This window comes from Oncorhynchus mykiss, chromosome 6, assembly GCF_057628025.1.
Source record: "Oncorhynchus mykiss isolate SJ-2025 chromosome 6, ASM5762802v1, whole genome shotgun sequence".
In the NCBI taxonomy this organism is placed as follows: domain Eukaryota; kingdom Metazoa; phylum Chordata; class Actinopteri; order Salmoniformes; family Salmonidae; genus Oncorhynchus; species Oncorhynchus mykiss.
This window is the reverse complement of record NC_143027.1, coordinates 9,360,510-9,378,602: the sequence shown is the minus strand read 5'-3', so window position 1 is coordinate 9,378,602 and position 18,093 is coordinate 9,360,510. Positions and strand designations below refer to the sequence as shown.

The window sequence follows — 18,093 nt, the reverse complement described above, 5'->3', positions numbered from 1 at the left end:
CGCCGGGTGCTAATTTTTACACATCTGATCGTAGAGCTTTTCTCCAGTTCTCCTTTCTTCTCTGCAGCGCATGACAGAGCTTAACACACACACTGATTTCCCACCATTCAGCTGTGAGAACTGGGGAGGTCATAGGGGGATAGACTAATGCTGGAATGAAGGAGGGAGAGGAATACGGAGGGATTAAGAATGAGAGTGAGAAAATGGGTTAAAGACAGAGGTAAGCTGGTTAGAAAGGGTGAGAAATAAAAAAAGAGTATGAAGAAATAAAGGGTTGAAAGAGGGTGAACGTGTGACAGGGGAAAAGGAGGCCTCTTAGTGCCCAGTCGTGAATTGTCACTCCCATGTTTCCTCAAAGCCGCTCTGTCCTTTTCACGTCAGCATTTCAATCCAGTCAAAACAGAGGGTCACAGAATGATTGACAGCCCTTGATAAAGAACCTGAGTTTTTCCTGGTCAGGTGACGCGGTCAGGAAAGACTGTGACGCTAACCAAAGCTGGTTAGCGGTAGAAAACCCTGAGTAGATCTAGCTTGCTTCGTAGGATACCCCTCAGGACTTACCCCCAGGATCTTCATCTGACAGCGGCTACAGGAAGGTGCGAAGAAGTCCTCGTAGCAGTGTTCACAGTAGACCGAGCCTTGCTCCTCCACGAAGCCAATGTCTGCCAGGGAGGTCCGGCAGTGGGCGCAGTTAAACTCCTCGGGGTGCCAGGACTTTCCCATGGCCACCAGGAATGGGCCTCTGGAGGAAGAAAACGGGTTTCATTCAGTTTAAAGGAGCATGATTGTATACCTCATAGGCATTATATTCAGCATCATACCAGTGTCTACATACTGTATGTGAAAGCCGAAAGGTTCGTAGTTTTGGAGTAAAAACTATAAGAAGAAAAGGTCCTAAGCAAATTACTCCCCTTTAAGATTGATTAAGTTAAATTAAATACAAATTACTCCCCTTTAAGATGAATTAAGTTCAATTAAATACAAATTACTCCCCTTTAAGATTGATTAAGTTAAATTAAATACAAATGACTCCCCTTTAAGATTGATTAAGTTAAATTAAATACAAATTACTCCCCTTTAAGATTGATTAAGTTAAATTAAATACAAATTACTCCCCTTTAAGATTAACTAAGTTCAACTAAATACAATGAAACTTTCACATTAGCATCTGAAGCAGCATTTTCTATCATACTCCCAGTTTAACTCTAACCCTTATTTTCCTTAACCATCACTGTTTGGACAGCAGTACATTTAGCCATAACCATCACTGTTTGGACAGCAGTACATTTAGCCACTGTAATGTCAACAAAGCCTATTCATCTGCAAATAGGATGATTAGCTTATATGGGAAAACAACTGGGGGATATTTAATGCACACAATGGTCACTCTAAACTGTGTCGTAACCGACACTCTTTAGGCAGGAGCGGGATCTGCTACCCTATCCTCGGGGCGCAATGTAAGCCAACACCAGAGGAGATAGTCTTAGCTACCGGCCAATAACAGGCTGCTGAGAGCCATGAACTGTAATTAAGATGAGGAGAGAACCACTGTCTGAATCCCAAATGGCACCCTATTCCCTGTGTAGTGCACTACTTTTGACCAGAGCCCTACGGTTTTTCCCTATGGGTCGTGGTCAAAAGTAGTGCACTACATAGGGAAAACAGTGCCATTTGGGACGCAGGCAGTGTGTTCTCCTCCTCCGCCACGGACTCTCATGTTCTATTCAACAGTCCTAACTCTGGGCAAATTAAAGAATGAACAAGATACCATCACTGGAGGGAGGGAGGGAGGGAGGGAGGGAGGGAGGGAGGGAGGGAGGGAGGGAGGGAGGGAGGGAGGGAGGGAGGGAGGGAAGGAGGGAGGGAGGGAGGGAGGGAAGGAAGGAAGGAAGGAAGGAAGGAAGGAAGGAAGGAAGGAGGGAGGGAGGGAGGGAGGGAGGGAGGGAGGGAGGGAGGGAGGGAGGGAGGGAAAGGGATGGAGGAGGAGATCGAAAGAGAGAGAGAGTGGGCGTGGGAGAGAGAAATGGAGTGAGAGAAAGAGAGAGAAAGACAGCGAGAGAGAGAGAGAGAGAACAGAGAAAGAAAAAGAGCGAGAAGGATAGCAAAAGGGAGAGAGAGAGAGAGAGAGGGAGCGAGAGAGAGGTGTGTGCTGTGTACTATTTTCATTCATATTTTGGATTTATATAAGTGATCATATTATGTTTAGTTGAATATTGTAATTCTATTGAAATGTCTTTCAAAAGGCATTTCCCTCAGGCTCCAACTCTGTCCTGTGCTGTATGGTCCCCAACAAACAAACTAGAGGTGGGATAACCTACAAATGATCAATACCGACCGAACCAATAATTTATCGAGGGCATTCTACTAAAAAAAATATAATTTGCATTTACTAGAAGAATGTTATGTTCGCAATGAAAGAAGTCTGCTAATAGGCTATTGCTAACAGAACAACTGATAGCCACAACATTAAAATAAGTAGTAATAGTTTTAAGATTAGTATAAATAAGTAACTGGTCAATTGTGATACAGACTTTTGTCCATATTCCCCATCTCTAACACTCTCTCTCTCTCGCTCTCTTTCTCTCTCTCTCTCACTTCTCTCTCTCTTTCTCTCTTTTCTCTCGCTCTCTTTCTCTCGCTCTCTTTCTCTCTCTCTTTCTCTCCATGTTTCTCTCTCCCCCCTCTCACTCTCTCTCGCTCTCTTTCTCTCTCTCTCGCTCTCTTTCTCTCCATGTTTCTCTCTCTCCCCCTCTCTCTCTCCTCTCTCTCTCACCTGATGTCCATGTTGCAGTGGCCACACATGGGTGTGCGTGTCCCTGCAGGAATGTGTTCGGCCATCTGCACCAGAGTGTCCTGGTCTTTGGGATGGGGCTGGGGGGCCGGCCTCTCTGGGACAGGGCCCTTAGGGAGAACATTGGTGGTGCCGTTCCCCCTCACCCCAAAACATGTCTGAAGGCCTGGTTTAGGGAAACCTGAACCTACAGAATGACAAGCGGGTGGTAAGTATACGCACTCATTCATTTCAACACAATCTACACAGAGTTCAGACACAGCTCAGATAGAGTTCAGACATGATGAATGATGAATCATGAACATAAACATGTTGGGAGACTTGGGGGAGGAAGTGTGTGAGTGTGTGGATGAGTATGCGCACACGCATGCATCCCTGCACTTCTAGGTCTTTGTGTTCCAGGTGTCTTTTTGTTTTGTGTTATTCTCTGAGTTGACCTCTGAGCTGACCTCTGTGACCAAGTGACCTGGTCTAGGCAGCTGGCCGGATCATGGAGGTAAACCAACAGCACCAGTGAGCAAAACACAGAATCAATTGTTTCAAGCAGCAAGACATTCCAACAGCTCGCTGGAACACCTGGCCTAACAAGCTCCCCTTTGATCCCACTTTGGGGCTCCAGAAATGGAACAGTGTTGCAAATGCAGCTGGGATCGGAGGTCGATCGAAAGCGGTCAGACCTTGCAGACATCGCAACAGGCAGACTAATCAGGGGTATTGAAATGAACGTCACAGCAGCAATCGATCAAAGTCACGGGCCATACGTGCAAGTCGGACAACAGTGACCTTCTTTGTCATGTCAAAACACATTAGTGAAAGAGAGAGCCTGTAAGTCAGTAGTTCTTCAGGACTAGACAACTCTAGTGGCACAGTGCTTGCTGGATTACTGTGTGAACTAGGCCTTTATTGGCACAGGTCCGAAGCAGCATAGTGTTCATGTAAAACCTTGGGCTGGGGATAGACTGGGGCTGAGGCTAGAGTGGGGCTGAGGATAGACTGGGGCTGAGGATAGAGTTGGTCTGGGTCTGGGGATAGTGTTGGGCTGGGGCTGAGGATAGAGTTGGTCTGGGGCTGGGAATAGAGTTGGGCTGGGGATAGAGTTGGTCTGGGTCTGGGGGTAGAGTTGGGCTGGGACTGGGGATAGAGTTGGGCTGGGGACAGAGTTGGTCTGGGTCTGGGGATAGAGTTGGGCTGGGGCTGGGGATAGAGTTGGACTGGGGATAGAGTTGGTCTGGGTCTGGGGATAGAGTTGGGCTGAGGATAGAGTTGGGCTGGGGCTGGGGATAGAGTTGGACTGGGGCTGGGGATAGGGTTGGTCTGGGTCTGGGGATAGAGTTGGACTGGGGCTGGGGATAGAGTTGGGCTGGGGATAGAGTTGGGCTGGGGCTAGGGATAGAGTTGGGCTGGGGATAGAGTTGGTCTGGGGCTGGGACTGGGGATAGAGTTGGGCTGGGACTGGGGATAGAGTTGGTCTGGGGCTGGGGATAGAGTTGGTCTGGGGCTGGGGATTGAGTTGGGCTGGGGCTGGGGATAGAGTTGGGCTGGGGATAGAGTTGGTCTGGGTCTGGGGCTGGGGATAGGGTTGGTCTGGTTCTGGGGATAGAGTTGGACTGGGGCTGGGGATAGAGTTAGGCTGGGGATAGGGTTGGTCTGGGGCTGGGGATAGATTTGGACTGGGGCTGGGGATAGAGTTGGGCTGGGGATAGAGTTGGGCTGGGGCTAGGGATAGAGTTGGGCTGGGGATAGAGTTGGTCTGGGGCTGGGACTGGGGATAGAGTTGGGCTGGGACTGGGGATAGAGTTGGACTGGGGCTGGGGATAGAGTTGGGCTGGGGCTGGGGCTAGAGTTGGGCTGGGGCTGGGGATAGGGTTGGACTGGGGCTGGGGATAGAGTTGGGCTGGGGATAGAGTTGGTCTGGGTCTGGGGCTGGGGATAGGGTTGGTCTGGGTCTGGGGATAGAGTTGGACTGGGGCTTGGGATAGAGTTGGACTGGGGATAGGGTTAGTCTGGGTCTGGGGATGGGGATAGATTTGGACTGGGGCTGGGGATAGAGTTGGGCTGGGGATAGAGTTGGGCTGGGGATAGAGTTGGACTGGGGCTGGGACTGGGGATAGAGTTGGTCTGGGGCTGGGACTGGGGATAGAGTTGGGCTGGGACTGGGGATAGAGTTGGTCTGGGGCTGGGGATAGAGTTGGGCTGGGGCTGGGGATAGAGTTGGGCTGGGGCTGGGGATAGAGTTGGGCCGGGGCTGGGGATAGAGTTGGGCTGGGGCTGGGGATAGAGTTGGGCTGGGGCTGGGGATAGAGTTGGTCTGGGGCTGGGGATAGAGTTGGTCTGGGTCTGGGGCTGGGGATAGAGTTGGACTGGGGCTTGGGATAGGGTTGGGTTGGGTCTGGGACTGGGGCTGGGGATAGAGTTGGACTGGGGATAGGGTTGGTCTGGGGATAGGGTTGGACTGGGGATAGAGTTGGTCTGGGGATAGAGTTGGTCTGGGGATAGAGTTGGGCGGGGGATAGGGTTGGACTGGGGATAGAGCTGGTCTGGGGATGGAGTTGGTCTGGGGATAGGGTTGGTCTGGGGCTGGGGATAGAGTTGGTCTGGGGCTGGGGATAGAGTTGGTCTGGGGCTGGGGATAGGGTTGGTCTGGGATAGAGTTGGTCTGGGGATAGGGTTGGACTGGGGATAGAGCTGGTCTGGGGATAGAGTTGGTCTGGGGATAGGGTTGGTCTGGGGCTGGGGATAGAGTTGGTCTGGGGCTGGGGATAGAGTTGGTCTGGGGCTGGGGATAGAGTTGGGCTGGGGCTGGGGATAGAGTTGGTCTGGGGATAGGGTTGGTCTGAGGATAGGGTTGGTCTGGGGCTGGGGATATACTTGGTCTGGGGCTGGGGATAGAGTTGGTCTGGGGATAGGGTTGGTCTGGGTCTGGGGATAGGGTTGGTCTGGGGCTGGGGATAGACTTGGTCTGGGGCTGGGGATAGAGTTGGTCTGGGGATAGGGTTGGTCTGGGGCTGGGGATAGAGTTGGTCTGGGGCTGGGGATAGAGTTGGTCTGGGGCTGGGGATAGAGTTGGTCTGGTGCTCTAACCTTTATTCACAGCTCCCTCAGAAAATATATTTTTTTCTTATGGAGTGGAGGGTATACATCTTCAACAGAGGAGAAAAGGCAAAGCGGCCAGCAAGCCTGGCTTTAATGGGATTAATGGAAAAATATGTCACGCTTAGCCCATGGAAAATAACACTCTTTTCTCACTAACAGACCGCAACAGAATTCACTTCAGCCTCAGTAAATCACCATTACACACTATAAGATTTCAAACCAAACATTTCTGTAAAAGGATAAAACTATATGAGTCAATCAAAATATCTAACACACCAGATTTAATTCAATTTATGTCCTAATCGTGAGTTTATTTTTAAACTATTTTCAGTTTAATGTGCATGCCAATAATTCCACTACGAGAGGAGCTTCATGCACCTTGTTCTGAAAACAAATATATACATTCGTACATACAGGCATCCACTGTTGGAAGTGGATGCTTTACTCTATGTATATTAAAGATACAAAAATATATATACAGCAATATATATACAGCACCAGTCAAAAGATTGGACACACCTACTCATTCCAGGGTTTATATTTATTTTTTCTATTTTGTACAATGTAGAATAATAGTGAAGACATCAAAACTATGAAATAACACATATGGAATAATGTAGTAACCAAAAAAGTGTTTAAAAAATGTAAAATATATTTTAGATTTTAGATTCTTCAAAGTAGCCACCCTTTGCCTCAATGACGGCTTTGCGCATTCTTGGCATTCTCTCAACCAGCTTCACCTGGAATGCTTTTCCAAAAGTCTTGAAGGAGTTCCCACATATACTGAGCACTTGTTGGCTGCTTTTCCTTCACTCTGCGGTCCAACTCATCCCAAACCATCTCAATTGGGTTGAGGTCGGGTGATTGTGGAGGCCAGGTTATCTGATGCAGCACTCCATCACTCTCCTTCTTGGTCAAATATCCCTTACACAGCCTGGAGGTGTGTTGGGTCATTGTCCTGTTGAAAAACAAATGATAGTCCCACTAAGCGCAAACCAGATGGGATGGTATATCGCTGCAGAATTCTGTGTTAGCCATGCTGGTTAAGTGTGCCTTGAATTCTAAATAAATCACAGACAGTGTCACCACCAGTGTCTCCGTCTTCAACATGGCGCCGTCAGAGATGGTCGTCTCGCTTCGCATTCTTAAGAAACTATGCAGTATTTTGTTTATTTATTTCTTATTTCTTACGCTGTTACCCCAGGAAATCTTAAGTCTTATTACATACAGCCGAGAGGAACTATTGGATATAAGAGCAACGTCAACTTACCAACATTATGACCAGGAATATGACTTTTCTGAAGCGGATCCTCTGTTTGGACCACCACCCAGGACAATGGATTGGATCCCAGTAGGCGAACCAAAACAACGGCGCTGCAGAAGGGGCAGACGGAAGGGTCTTCTGGTCAGGCCCCGTAGACGGGCACATCACTTACCACTCCCGAGTGTACTACTCGCCAATGTCCAGTCTCTTGACAACAAGGTAGACAAAATTCGAGCAAGGGTTGCCTTCCAGAGAGACATCAGAGATTGTAACATTCTCTGTTTCACGGAAACATGGCTCACTCTGGATACGTTATCAGAGTCGGTACAGCCACCCGGTTTCTTCACGCATCGCGCCGACAGAAACAAACATCTCTCTGGTAAGAAGAAGGGCGGGGGTGCATGCATTGTGATTAACGAGTCGTGGTGTGATCATAACAACATACAGGAACTCAAGTCCTTTTGTTCAGCTGACCTAGAATTCCTTACAATCAAATGCCGACCGCATTACCTACCAAGAGACCGCTCTATATTCACAGCCGTGTATTTCCCCCCAAGCAGACACCTCGATGGCCCTGAAAAGACTTCATTGGACTCCATGAAAACTCGAAACCACATATCCTGAGGCTGCATTTATTGTAGCTGGGGCTTTTAACAAAGCTAATCTGAAAACAAGGATCCCTAAATTTTATCAGCATATTGAATGCTCAACCCGGGCTGGCAGCATTCTGGATCATTGCTACTCTGCCATCCATGAAGCATACAAAGCCCTCGCTAACACTCCTTTCGGCAAATCTGACCACGACTCCATTTTGTTGCTCCGAGCCTATAGACAGAAACTAAAACTAACTAAAACAGGAAATGCCCGTGCTCAGGTCTGTTCAACACTGGTCCGACCAATCTGATTCCACACTTCAAGATTGCTTCAATCACGTGAACTGGGATATGTTCAAGATAGCCTCAGACAACAACATTGATGTATACACTGATTCGGTGAGTAAGTTTATTAGCAAGTGCATCAGTGATGTTGTACCCACAGTGACTGTTAAAACCTTCCCCAACGAGAAACCGAGGATTGATGGCAGCATTCGTGCAAAACTGAAAGCGCGAACCACTGCTTTTAATCATGACAAGGCGACTGGAAACATGACCGAATACAAACTGTGTAGCTATTCCCTCTGCAAGGCAATCAAACAAGCTAAGCGTCAGTATAGAGACAAAGTAGAGTCGCAATTCAACGGCTCAGACACAAGACGTATGTGGCAGGGTCTACAGTCAATCACGGATTACAAAAAGAAAACCAGCCCCGTCGCGGACACCGACGTCTTGCTCCCAGACAAACTAAACAACTTCTTTGCTCGCTTTGAGGACAATACAGTGCCACTGACACGGCCCGCTACCAAAACCTGCGGGTTCTCCTTCACCGCAGCCAACGTGGGTAAAACATTTAAACATGTTAATCCTGGCTAGCCTGCCGGCCCAGACGGCATCCCTAGCCTCGTCCTCAGAGCATGCTTAGACCAGCTGGCTGGTGAGCTTACGGACATATTCAATCAATCCCTATCCCATTCTGCTGTTCCCACATGCTTCAAGAGGGCCAACATGGTTCCTGTTCCCAAGAAAGCTAAGGTAACTGAGCTAAATGACTATCGCCCCGTAGCACTCACTTCCGTCATCATGAAGTGCTTTGAGAGACTAGTCAAGGATCATATCACCTTCACCCTACCTGACACCCTAGACCCACTCCAATTTGCTTACCGCCCCAATAGGTCCACAGACACAATTGCAATCACACTGCACTCTGCCCTAACCCATTTGGACAAGAGGAATACCTATGTAAGAATGCTGTTCATCGAATAAAGCTTAGCATTTAACACCGTAGTACCCTCCAAAATCGTCATTAATGAGTAGGTGTGTCCAAACTTTTGACTGGTACTGTATGTCGCAGTAGATGTGTAAAAACAATAATTCCATTCATTTCTCAAGAAATCTATAGATCCAAAGCAGGGGAGGCTGCTGAGGAGAGGACGGCTCATAATAATGGCTGGAATGGAGCAAATGGAATAGAATCAAACACATTGAAAGCACGGAAACCACGTGTTTGATGTTGTTAATACCTTTCCGCTTATTCCGCTCCAGTCATTACCACATGCCCGTCCTTCCAAATTGAAGTGCCACCAACCTCCTGTGAGTCACAGTTCTTACACATTTACCATAACATATACACTGAGTATACAAAAAAATAGGAACACCTTCCTAATATTGACTTGCACCCCCTTTCGCCCTCAGAATAGCCTCAATTCGTCGGGGCATGGACTCTATAAGGTGTCGAAAGCATCCCACAGTAAATTGGCTGGATGTCCTTTGGGTGGAGGACCATTCTTGATACACACGGGAAACTGTTGAGCGTGAAAAACCCAGCAGCGTTGCAGTTCTTGACTCACTCAAACCGGTGCGCCTGGCACGTACTACCATACCCCATTCAAAGGCACCTAAATATTTTGTCTTGCCCATTCACCCTTTGAATGGCACACATATTCAATCCATGTTTCAATTGTTTCAAGGTTGAAAAATCATTCTTTCACCTGTCTCCTCCCCCTTCATCTGCACTGATTGAAGTGGCTTTCTTGCCTGATTCAACTGGTCAGTCTATGTGATGGACAGAGCAGGTGTTCTTAATGTTTTGTACACTCAGTGTATGTGTATTCCACACTATGTTGAGTAAAAAATCGGAGTGTAATGTTTGTATGGAGGTCAACCCCAATACATGTTCATGCCATCTTAACCAATCAACTGCATTTTAAAACAACTTTGACTACCACCACCGATTTCCTGTATGCTAGCTATGCTATCACCTTATACTAACAGAAGTTAGCATTTAGCAGTCACTTCTTCTAAACGTGAAAAGGGACAACTTCTAAATGTTATGCAGCAAAAACAACCAAATATATCCATATCTGACCTTAGTAACCACATTGTGGGTCTGTTACAATACATCAATCATGACTGATTTGACAAATATACACTTTGTTAGATCAGATTTGTTGAATGTGTGCCCTTCTTCTGTTCCACATCGTCTGGATTCCATTGACCTCTTCACCACATAGGCAGGTACAGCAGAATTATACCATGTCTTTTTGATGTGACATAGAGTACCGTAGCTCCCGAGTGGCTCAGCGTCTAAGGCACTGGGTCTCAGTGCTAGAGGCGTCACTACAGACCCTGGTTTGCTTCCAGGCTGTGGGAGTCACATAGGGCGGCCCAGAGTCGTCTGAGTTTGGCCAGGGTAGGCCGTCATTATAAATAAGAATTTGTTCTTAACTGACTTGCCAAGTTAAATAAAAAAATTTTTTAAAGCTACAGTGCTTTCAGGTTGGCATGTGAGAAATTACTCTAAACAGTATACCTCCATAGTAACATACACTACATGACCAAAAGTATGTGGACACCTGCTCGTCGAACATCTCATTCCAAAATCATGGGCATTGATATGGAGTTGGTCCCTCCTTTGCTGCTATAACAGCCTCTACTCTTCTGGGAAGGCTTTCCACTAGATGTTGGAACATTGCTGCTATAACAGCCTCCACTCTTCTGGGAAGGCTTTCCACTAAAATTTCTGCGGGTACTTGCTTCCATTCAGCCACAAGAGCATTAGTGAGGTCGAGTACTGATGTTGGGCGATTAGGCCTGGCTCACAGTCGGTGTTCCAATTCATCCCAAAGGTATTCGATGGGGTCAGGGCTCTGTGCATGGCAATCAAGTTCTTCCAACACCGATCTCGACAAACAATTTCTGTATGGACCACACTTTGGGCATGGGGGCATTTACATGCTGAAACAGGAAAGGGCCTTCCTCAAACTGTTTCTACAAAGTTGAAAGCACAGAATCATCTAGAATGTCATTGTACGCTGTAGTGTTAAGATTTCCCTTCACTGGAACTAAGGGGCCTAGCCGAAACCATGAAAAACAGCCCCTGACCATTATTTGGTCAACTTTACAGTTGGTACTATGCATTGGGGCAGGTAGCGTTCTTCTGGCATTCACCAAACACAGATGAGTGATCTATCACTCTAGAGAACGCGTTTCCACTGCTTCAGAGTTCAATAGCGACGAGCTTAACACCACTCCAGCCGACGCTTGGCATTGCGCATAGTGATCTTATGCTTGTGTGCGGCTGCTCGGCCATGGAAACCCATTTCATGAAACTCCGGACGAACCGTTCTTGAGCTGACGTTCCTTCCAGAGCCAGTTTGGAACGCGGTAGTTTGGAATGCGGTAGTTTGGAACGCGGTAGTTTGGAACGCGGTAGTTTGGAATGCGGTAGTTTGGAACTCGGTAGTGAGTGTTGAAACAAGGACAGACGATTCTGCTCTAGCAGGGCAGAAATGTGATGAACTAACTTGTTGGAAAGGTGGAATCCTATGATGGTGCCATGTTGAAAGTCACTGAGCTCTTCAGTAAGGCCATTCTACTATGTTTGTCTATGGAGATTGCATGGCTGTGTGCTTGATTTTATAAACCTCTCAGCAACGGGTGTTACTGAAATAGCAGAATCCACTCATTTAAAAGTGTGTCCACAAATAGTACACTCCCACTCACTCAGTTTACACACACACACACCCACTCACTCAGTTTACACACACGCATCCACTCACTCAGTTTACACACACACACCCACTCACTCAGTTTACACACACACACCTACTTACACAGTTTACACACCACACACACCCACTCACACAGTTTACACACACACACACCCACTCACTCAGTTTACACACACACACCCACTCACTCAGTTTACACACACACGCCTACTTACACAGTTTACACACCACACACTCCCACTCACACAGTTTACACACACACACACACCCACTCACACAGCTTACACACACAAACACACACTCACTCAGTTTACATACACCCACACACACACCCACTCACACAGCTTAAACATACAAACACACACTCACTCAGTTTACACACACACACACACCCACACACACACACCCACCCACTCACTTTACACACACATGCCCACTCACTCAGTTTACACCCACACACCCACTCACTCAGCTTACACACACACACACACACACACACACACACACACACACACACACACACACACACACACACAGTATACACACACACACACAGTATACACACACTCACTCAGTTTACACACACACACCCACTCACACAGTATACACACACACCCACTCACACAGTATACACACACACACACTCACCCAGTTTACACACACACACACACACACACACACACACACACACACACACACACACACACACACACACACACACACACGCAGTATACACACACACACAGTATACACACACACAGTATACACACACTCACTCAGTTTACACACACACACCCACTCACACAGTATACACACACACCCACTCACACAGTATACACACCCACCCACTCACACAGTTTACCCTGAGTGGTGGTAAAGGTGATGGAGTTGCTGGGGCTGCCAGCAGGTCCTTTGGTCATGGTCTTGACTGCAGACAACATGTGAGAACTGGTGTCTGGCTCCTCCACCTCCTCACTGCTTGGAAACATGAAAGAGAGGGTTAGTCATACCAGTCTGTCTGACACCTAGCTCCAAGTCCTCCTGACTTCAGAGTCTGGAAAGGCTCCATGTTGTTGTAGGTAAGATGCGTCGCTAATGAAGAGGGGCTGTGTTTTTTACTGATTCTTCTACTGCTTCTCTCTCAAACACCCACAGGCACACAAAGCCCCCGACCGTCACCCTCTTCCAATACAACTGTTGGATTTTCAAATACAAACAACGAAAGGTATTAAGCCCTCGGGGAGAAGAAAGAAAGGTTGGAGAGAAGCAACCGAGGCTCAGGCCAACTTCTGTGTGAATACTGCAAGAACAACAGACTTGTATCCAGACCAGTGTGTCACAGCTGTCCTTCGCCGTGTACTACAATAGTCATACCAGCTCACACACATCACGTTTCCACTATGTACAGCTCTAGGATCAGTTTCCCTCTCTGCCAATCCTTACATTAAGCATTCGTGGGGAAAATGTTAAACTGACCCAAGATCAGCATCTAGGGGTAACTTCACCCTACTAGTAGCACCAACATCATAATTCTATCTGGTGTTTTTCAGTGTTAATTGGTCACCAGAAAAAACAAACGTTTTAGTGCCCATAACTGTAGTATACTACATTTTGTTCACTCGGAAGTAGACGAGTTTCCCACTTCATGTCAAGACACATCCAAGAACACCAGAGTGCTGACGGAGGGCAGACACATCTCTTACCTCCTAATGTCTTGTGCAGGCCTCTACTCTGCCTGATGACCATTTAAATGAGTCGTCTATGACGGGTCGCTGTGTGTGAGGAACTCAGATACTCGGGTGGGCCCAAAAAAAGACCCATTGAATACTACAGCCATGATGTACAGTGGTGCCATGCCAACTGCTGAAGTTGCTGAATCTGGATCTCTAGTCTGTCTCCACCATGTCTGCTTATGGCTCCCCGAGGAGCTGAGTGTTATGGCAACAGCGGCCGCCTTGGTTACGGAGATGAGGAGGTTGGTTGTCCACGGTGACCCAGCACTTGTGTATGGAGCTGGCATCACACCAAAGGAGCTGCTACTGTATGTTACCAGCTGCCCTGGCTCTGTACTGACACACCTCATTGAAACGCTGAAGCCAGCTCCACCATGGAATGATCCCTGCACAGCTGAACTGTAATGTATAGTGTGAAGTTTCCCCTAGACGCTGATCTGGGGTCAGATCAGCATTTCCCCCACTAATGGTTAAGGTTAGGATTGGGGGGAAGATCAACATCAAATCAAATCAAATTTTATTTGTCACATGCGCCGAATACAACAGGTGTAGTAGACCTTACAGTGAAATCCTTACTTACAAGCCCTTAAGAAACAATGACGTTTTAAGAAAATATAAGTGTTAAGTAAATGTTTTTTAATTACAGTAGCAAATAATTAAATAGCAGAAGTAAAATAACAGTAGCGAGGCTATATAGAGGGGGTACCGGTACAGAGTCAATGTGGAGGCTATATAGAGGCGGTACCGGTACAGAGTCAATGTGGAGGCTATATAGAGGGGGTACCGGTACAGAGTCAATGTGGAGGCTATATAGAGGGGGTACCGGTACAGAGTCAATGTGGAGGCTATATAGAGGGGGTACCGGTACAGAGTCAATGTGGAGGCTATATAGAGGGGGTACCGGTACAGAGTCAATGTGGAGGCTATATAGAGGCGGTACCGGTACAGAGTCAATGTGGAGGCTATATAGAGGGGGTACCGGTACAGAGCCAATGTGGAGGCTATATAGAGGGGGTACCGGTACAGAGTCAATGTGGAGGCTATATAGAGGCGGTACCGGTACAGAGTCAATGTGGAGGCTATATAGAGGGGGTACCGGTACAGAGTCAATGTGGAGGCTATATAGAGGCGGTACCGGTACAGAGTCAATGTGGAGGCTATATAGAGGGGGTACCGGTACAGAGTCAATGTGGAGGCTATATAGAGGGGGTACCGGTACAGAGTCAATGTGGAGGCTATATAGGGGCGGTACCGGTACAGAGTCAATGTGGAGGCTATATAGAGGGGGTACCGGTACAGAGTCAATGTGGAGGCTATATAGAGGGGGTACCGGTACAGAGTCAATGTGGAGGCTATATAGAGGGGGTACCGGTACAGAGTCAATGTGGAGGCTATATAGAGGGGGTACCGGTACAGAGTCAATGTGGAGGCTATACAGAGGGGGTACCGGTACAGAGTCAATGTGGAGGCTATATAGAGGGGGTAGCGGTACAGAGTCAATGTGGAGGCTATATAGGGGCGGTACCGGTACAGAGTCAATGTGGAGGCTATATAGAGGGGGTACCGGTACAGAGTCAATGTGGAGGCTATATAGAGGGGGTACCGGTACAGAGTCAATGTGGAGGCTATATAGAGGGGGTACCGGTACAGAGTCAATGTGGAGGCTATATAGAGGGGGTACCGGTACAGAGTCAATGTGGAGGCTATATAGAGGGGGTACCGGTACAGAGTCAATGTGGAGGCTATATAGAGGGGGTACCGGTACAGAGTCAATGTGGAGGCTATATAGAGGGGGTACCGGTACAGAGTCAATGTGGAGGCTATATAGAGGCGGTACCGGTACAGAGTCAATGTGGAGGCTATATAGAGGGGGTACCGGTACAGAGCCAATGTGGAGGCTATATAGAGGGGGTACCGGTACAGAGTCAATGTGGAGGCTATATAGAGTCGGTACCGGTACAGAGTCAATGTGGAGGCTATATAGAGGGGGCACCGGTACAGAGTCAATGTGGAGGCTATACAGAGGCGGTACCGGTACAGAGTCAATGCGGAGGCTATATAGAGGGGGTACCGGTACAGAGTCAATGTGGAGGCTATATAGAGGGGGTACCGGTACAGAGTCAATGTGGAGGCTATATAGGGGCGGTACCGGTACAGAGTCAATGTGGAGGCTATATAGAGGGGGTACCGGTACAGAGTCAATGTGGAGGCTATATAGAGGGGGTACCGGTACAGAGTCAATGTGGAGGCTATATAGAGGGGGTACCGGTACAGAGTCAATGTGGAGGCTATATAGAGGGGGTACCGGTACAGAGTCAATGTGGAGGCTATACAGAGGGGGTACCGGTACAGAGTCAATGTGGAGGCTATATAGAGGGGGTACCGGTACAGAGTCAATGTGGAGGCTATATAGAGGGGGTACTGGTACAGAGTCAATGTGGAGGCTATATAGAGGGGGTACCGGTACAGAGTCAATGTGGAGGCTATATAGAGGGGGTACTGGTACAGAGTCAATGTGGAGGCTATATAGAGGGGGTACCGGTACAGAGTCAATGTGGAGGCTATATAGAGGCGGTACCGGTACAGAGTCAATGTGGTGGCTATATAGAGGGGGTACCGGTACAGAGTCAATGTGGAGGCTATATAGAGGGGGTACCGGTACAGAGTCAATGTGGAGGCTATATAGAGGGGGTACCGGTACAGAGTCAATGTGGAGGCTATATAGAGGGGGTACTGGTACAGAGTCAATGTGCGGGGGCACTAGTTAGTTGAGGTAATTGAGGTAATATGTACATGTAGGTAAGGGTAAAGTGACAATGCATAGATAATAAACAGAGAGTAGCAGAAGCGTAAAAGTGGGCAGAGGGCAATGCAAACAGTCTGGGTAGCCATTTGATTAGCTGATCAGGAGTCTTACGCCTTGGGGGTAGAAGCTAAGAACTCTTTTGGACCTAGACTTGGCGCTCCGGTACCGCTTGCCGTGCGGTATCAGAGAGAACAGTCTATGACTAGGGTGGCTGGAGTATTTGACAATTTTTAGGGCCTTCTTCTGACACCACCTGGTATAGAGGTCCTGGATGGCAGGAAGCTTGGCCCAGTGATGTACTGGGCTGTTCGCACTACCCTCTGTAGTGCCTTGCGGTCGGAGGCCGAGCAGTTGCCATACCAGGCAGTGATGCAACCAGTCAGGATGCTCTCGATGGTGCAGCTGTATAACTTTTTGAGGTATCTGAGAACCCATGCGAAATATAGTCCACAATCATCTCTGATTCTAGATCTGTACCTAAGGGGAAAACTTCACCCCGGAAGTACTGTAGTGCATGGACCTTTTTGCATCCTCGGCCTGAACCACACAATGTCTCCCTCATTGTTCAAATTATGTCTGAGGTGCACTTCTGTGTAGATACACTAAGGAGAGGATTCACAGAGAAAATACTGTAACGCATGCATACTAGCGCGTACACACACTAACTTTGTTATTTTCATACAAAATTAAATTCCATGTTTACCTAAAGATATAGACAGCATTGACAGGAGAGGAGAGGTTGGGGTCACCCAGATCAGTGACTGATTGGTGCCAGGAGACTCTTGGACAGAGAAAGAAGGGAGGATGAGGAATGAAAGAGAGGAATTAAAAGGAAGATGAGGGGTGAAACAGGGATGACAGAATAGGATGCACACCACAGTGGGTTAAATGATGGTTATTCACCATGGTTACCACAGTGGGTTAAATGATGGTTATTCACCATGGTTATCTCGTAAGTTAAATGATGGTTATTCACCATGGTTACCACAGTGGGTTAAATGATGGTTATTCACCATGGTTATCTAGTGGGTTAAATGATGGTTATTCACCATGTTTACCACAGTGGGTTAAATGATGGTTATTCACCATGGTTACCACAGTGGGTTAAATGATGGTTATTCACCATGGTTATCTAGTAGGTTAAATGATGGTTCCTCCCCATGGTTACCACAGTGGGTTAAATTATCGTTTTTCACCATGGTTACCTACAGTGGGTAAAATGATGGTTATTCACCATGGTTATCTAGTAGGTTAAATGATGGTTACTCCCCATGGTTACCACAGTGGGTTAAATTATTGTTTTTCACCATGGTTACCTACAGTTTGTTAAATTATGGTTATTCACCATGGTTACCTACAGTGAGTTAAATGATGGTTATTCACCATGGTTATCTAGTAGGTTAAATGATGGTTATTCACCATGGTTACCTACAGTGGGTTAAATGATGGTTATTCACCATGGTTATCTAGTAGGTTAAATGATGGTTATTCACCATGGTTACCTACAGTGGGTTAAATGATGGTTATTCACCATGGTTACCTACAGTGGGTTAAATGATGGTTATTCACCATGGTTATCTAGTAGGTTAAATGATGGTTATTCACCATGGTTATCTAGTAGGTTAAATGATGGTTATTCACCATGGTTATCTAGTGGGTTAAATGATGGTTATTCACCATGGTTATCTAGTGGGTTAAATGATGGTTATTCACCATGGTTACCTACAGTGGGTTAAATGATGGTTATTCACCATGGTTATCTAGTAGGTTAAATGATGGTTATTCACCATGGTTACCACA

The 18,093-nt window shown here is 47.3% G+C and overlaps 1 protein-coding gene across 20 annotated transcripts in view; it reads right to left on the bottom strand.

Moving 5' to 3' along the window:
* pdlim5a (PDZ and LIM domain 5a) overlaps nucleotides 1-18,093 on the bottom strand; it is a 128,745-nt gene that overhangs the window by 6,358 nt on the left and 104,294 nt on the right. For 11 of the 20 annotated variants that reach the window (XM_036979372.2, XM_090236938.1, XM_090236942.1 and 8 more), the window contains 4 exons: nucleotides 16,997-17,074; nucleotides 12,617-12,729; nucleotides 2,774-2,978; nucleotides 562-742 (listed from right to left, as the gene is read on the bottom strand). In XM_036979372.2, coding sequence (XP_036835267.2) covers nucleotides 562-742; nucleotides 2,774-2,978; nucleotides 12,617-12,729; nucleotides 16,997-17,074 — 577 coding nt within the window. Of the gene's footprint in view, nucleotides 1-561; nucleotides 743-2,773; nucleotides 2,979-12,616; nucleotides 12,733-16,996; nucleotides 17,075-18,093 lie in introns of all 20 variants that reach the window. The other 9 variants (XM_090236952.1, XM_090236943.1, XM_090236944.1 and 6 more) reach the window with 2 other exon arrangements.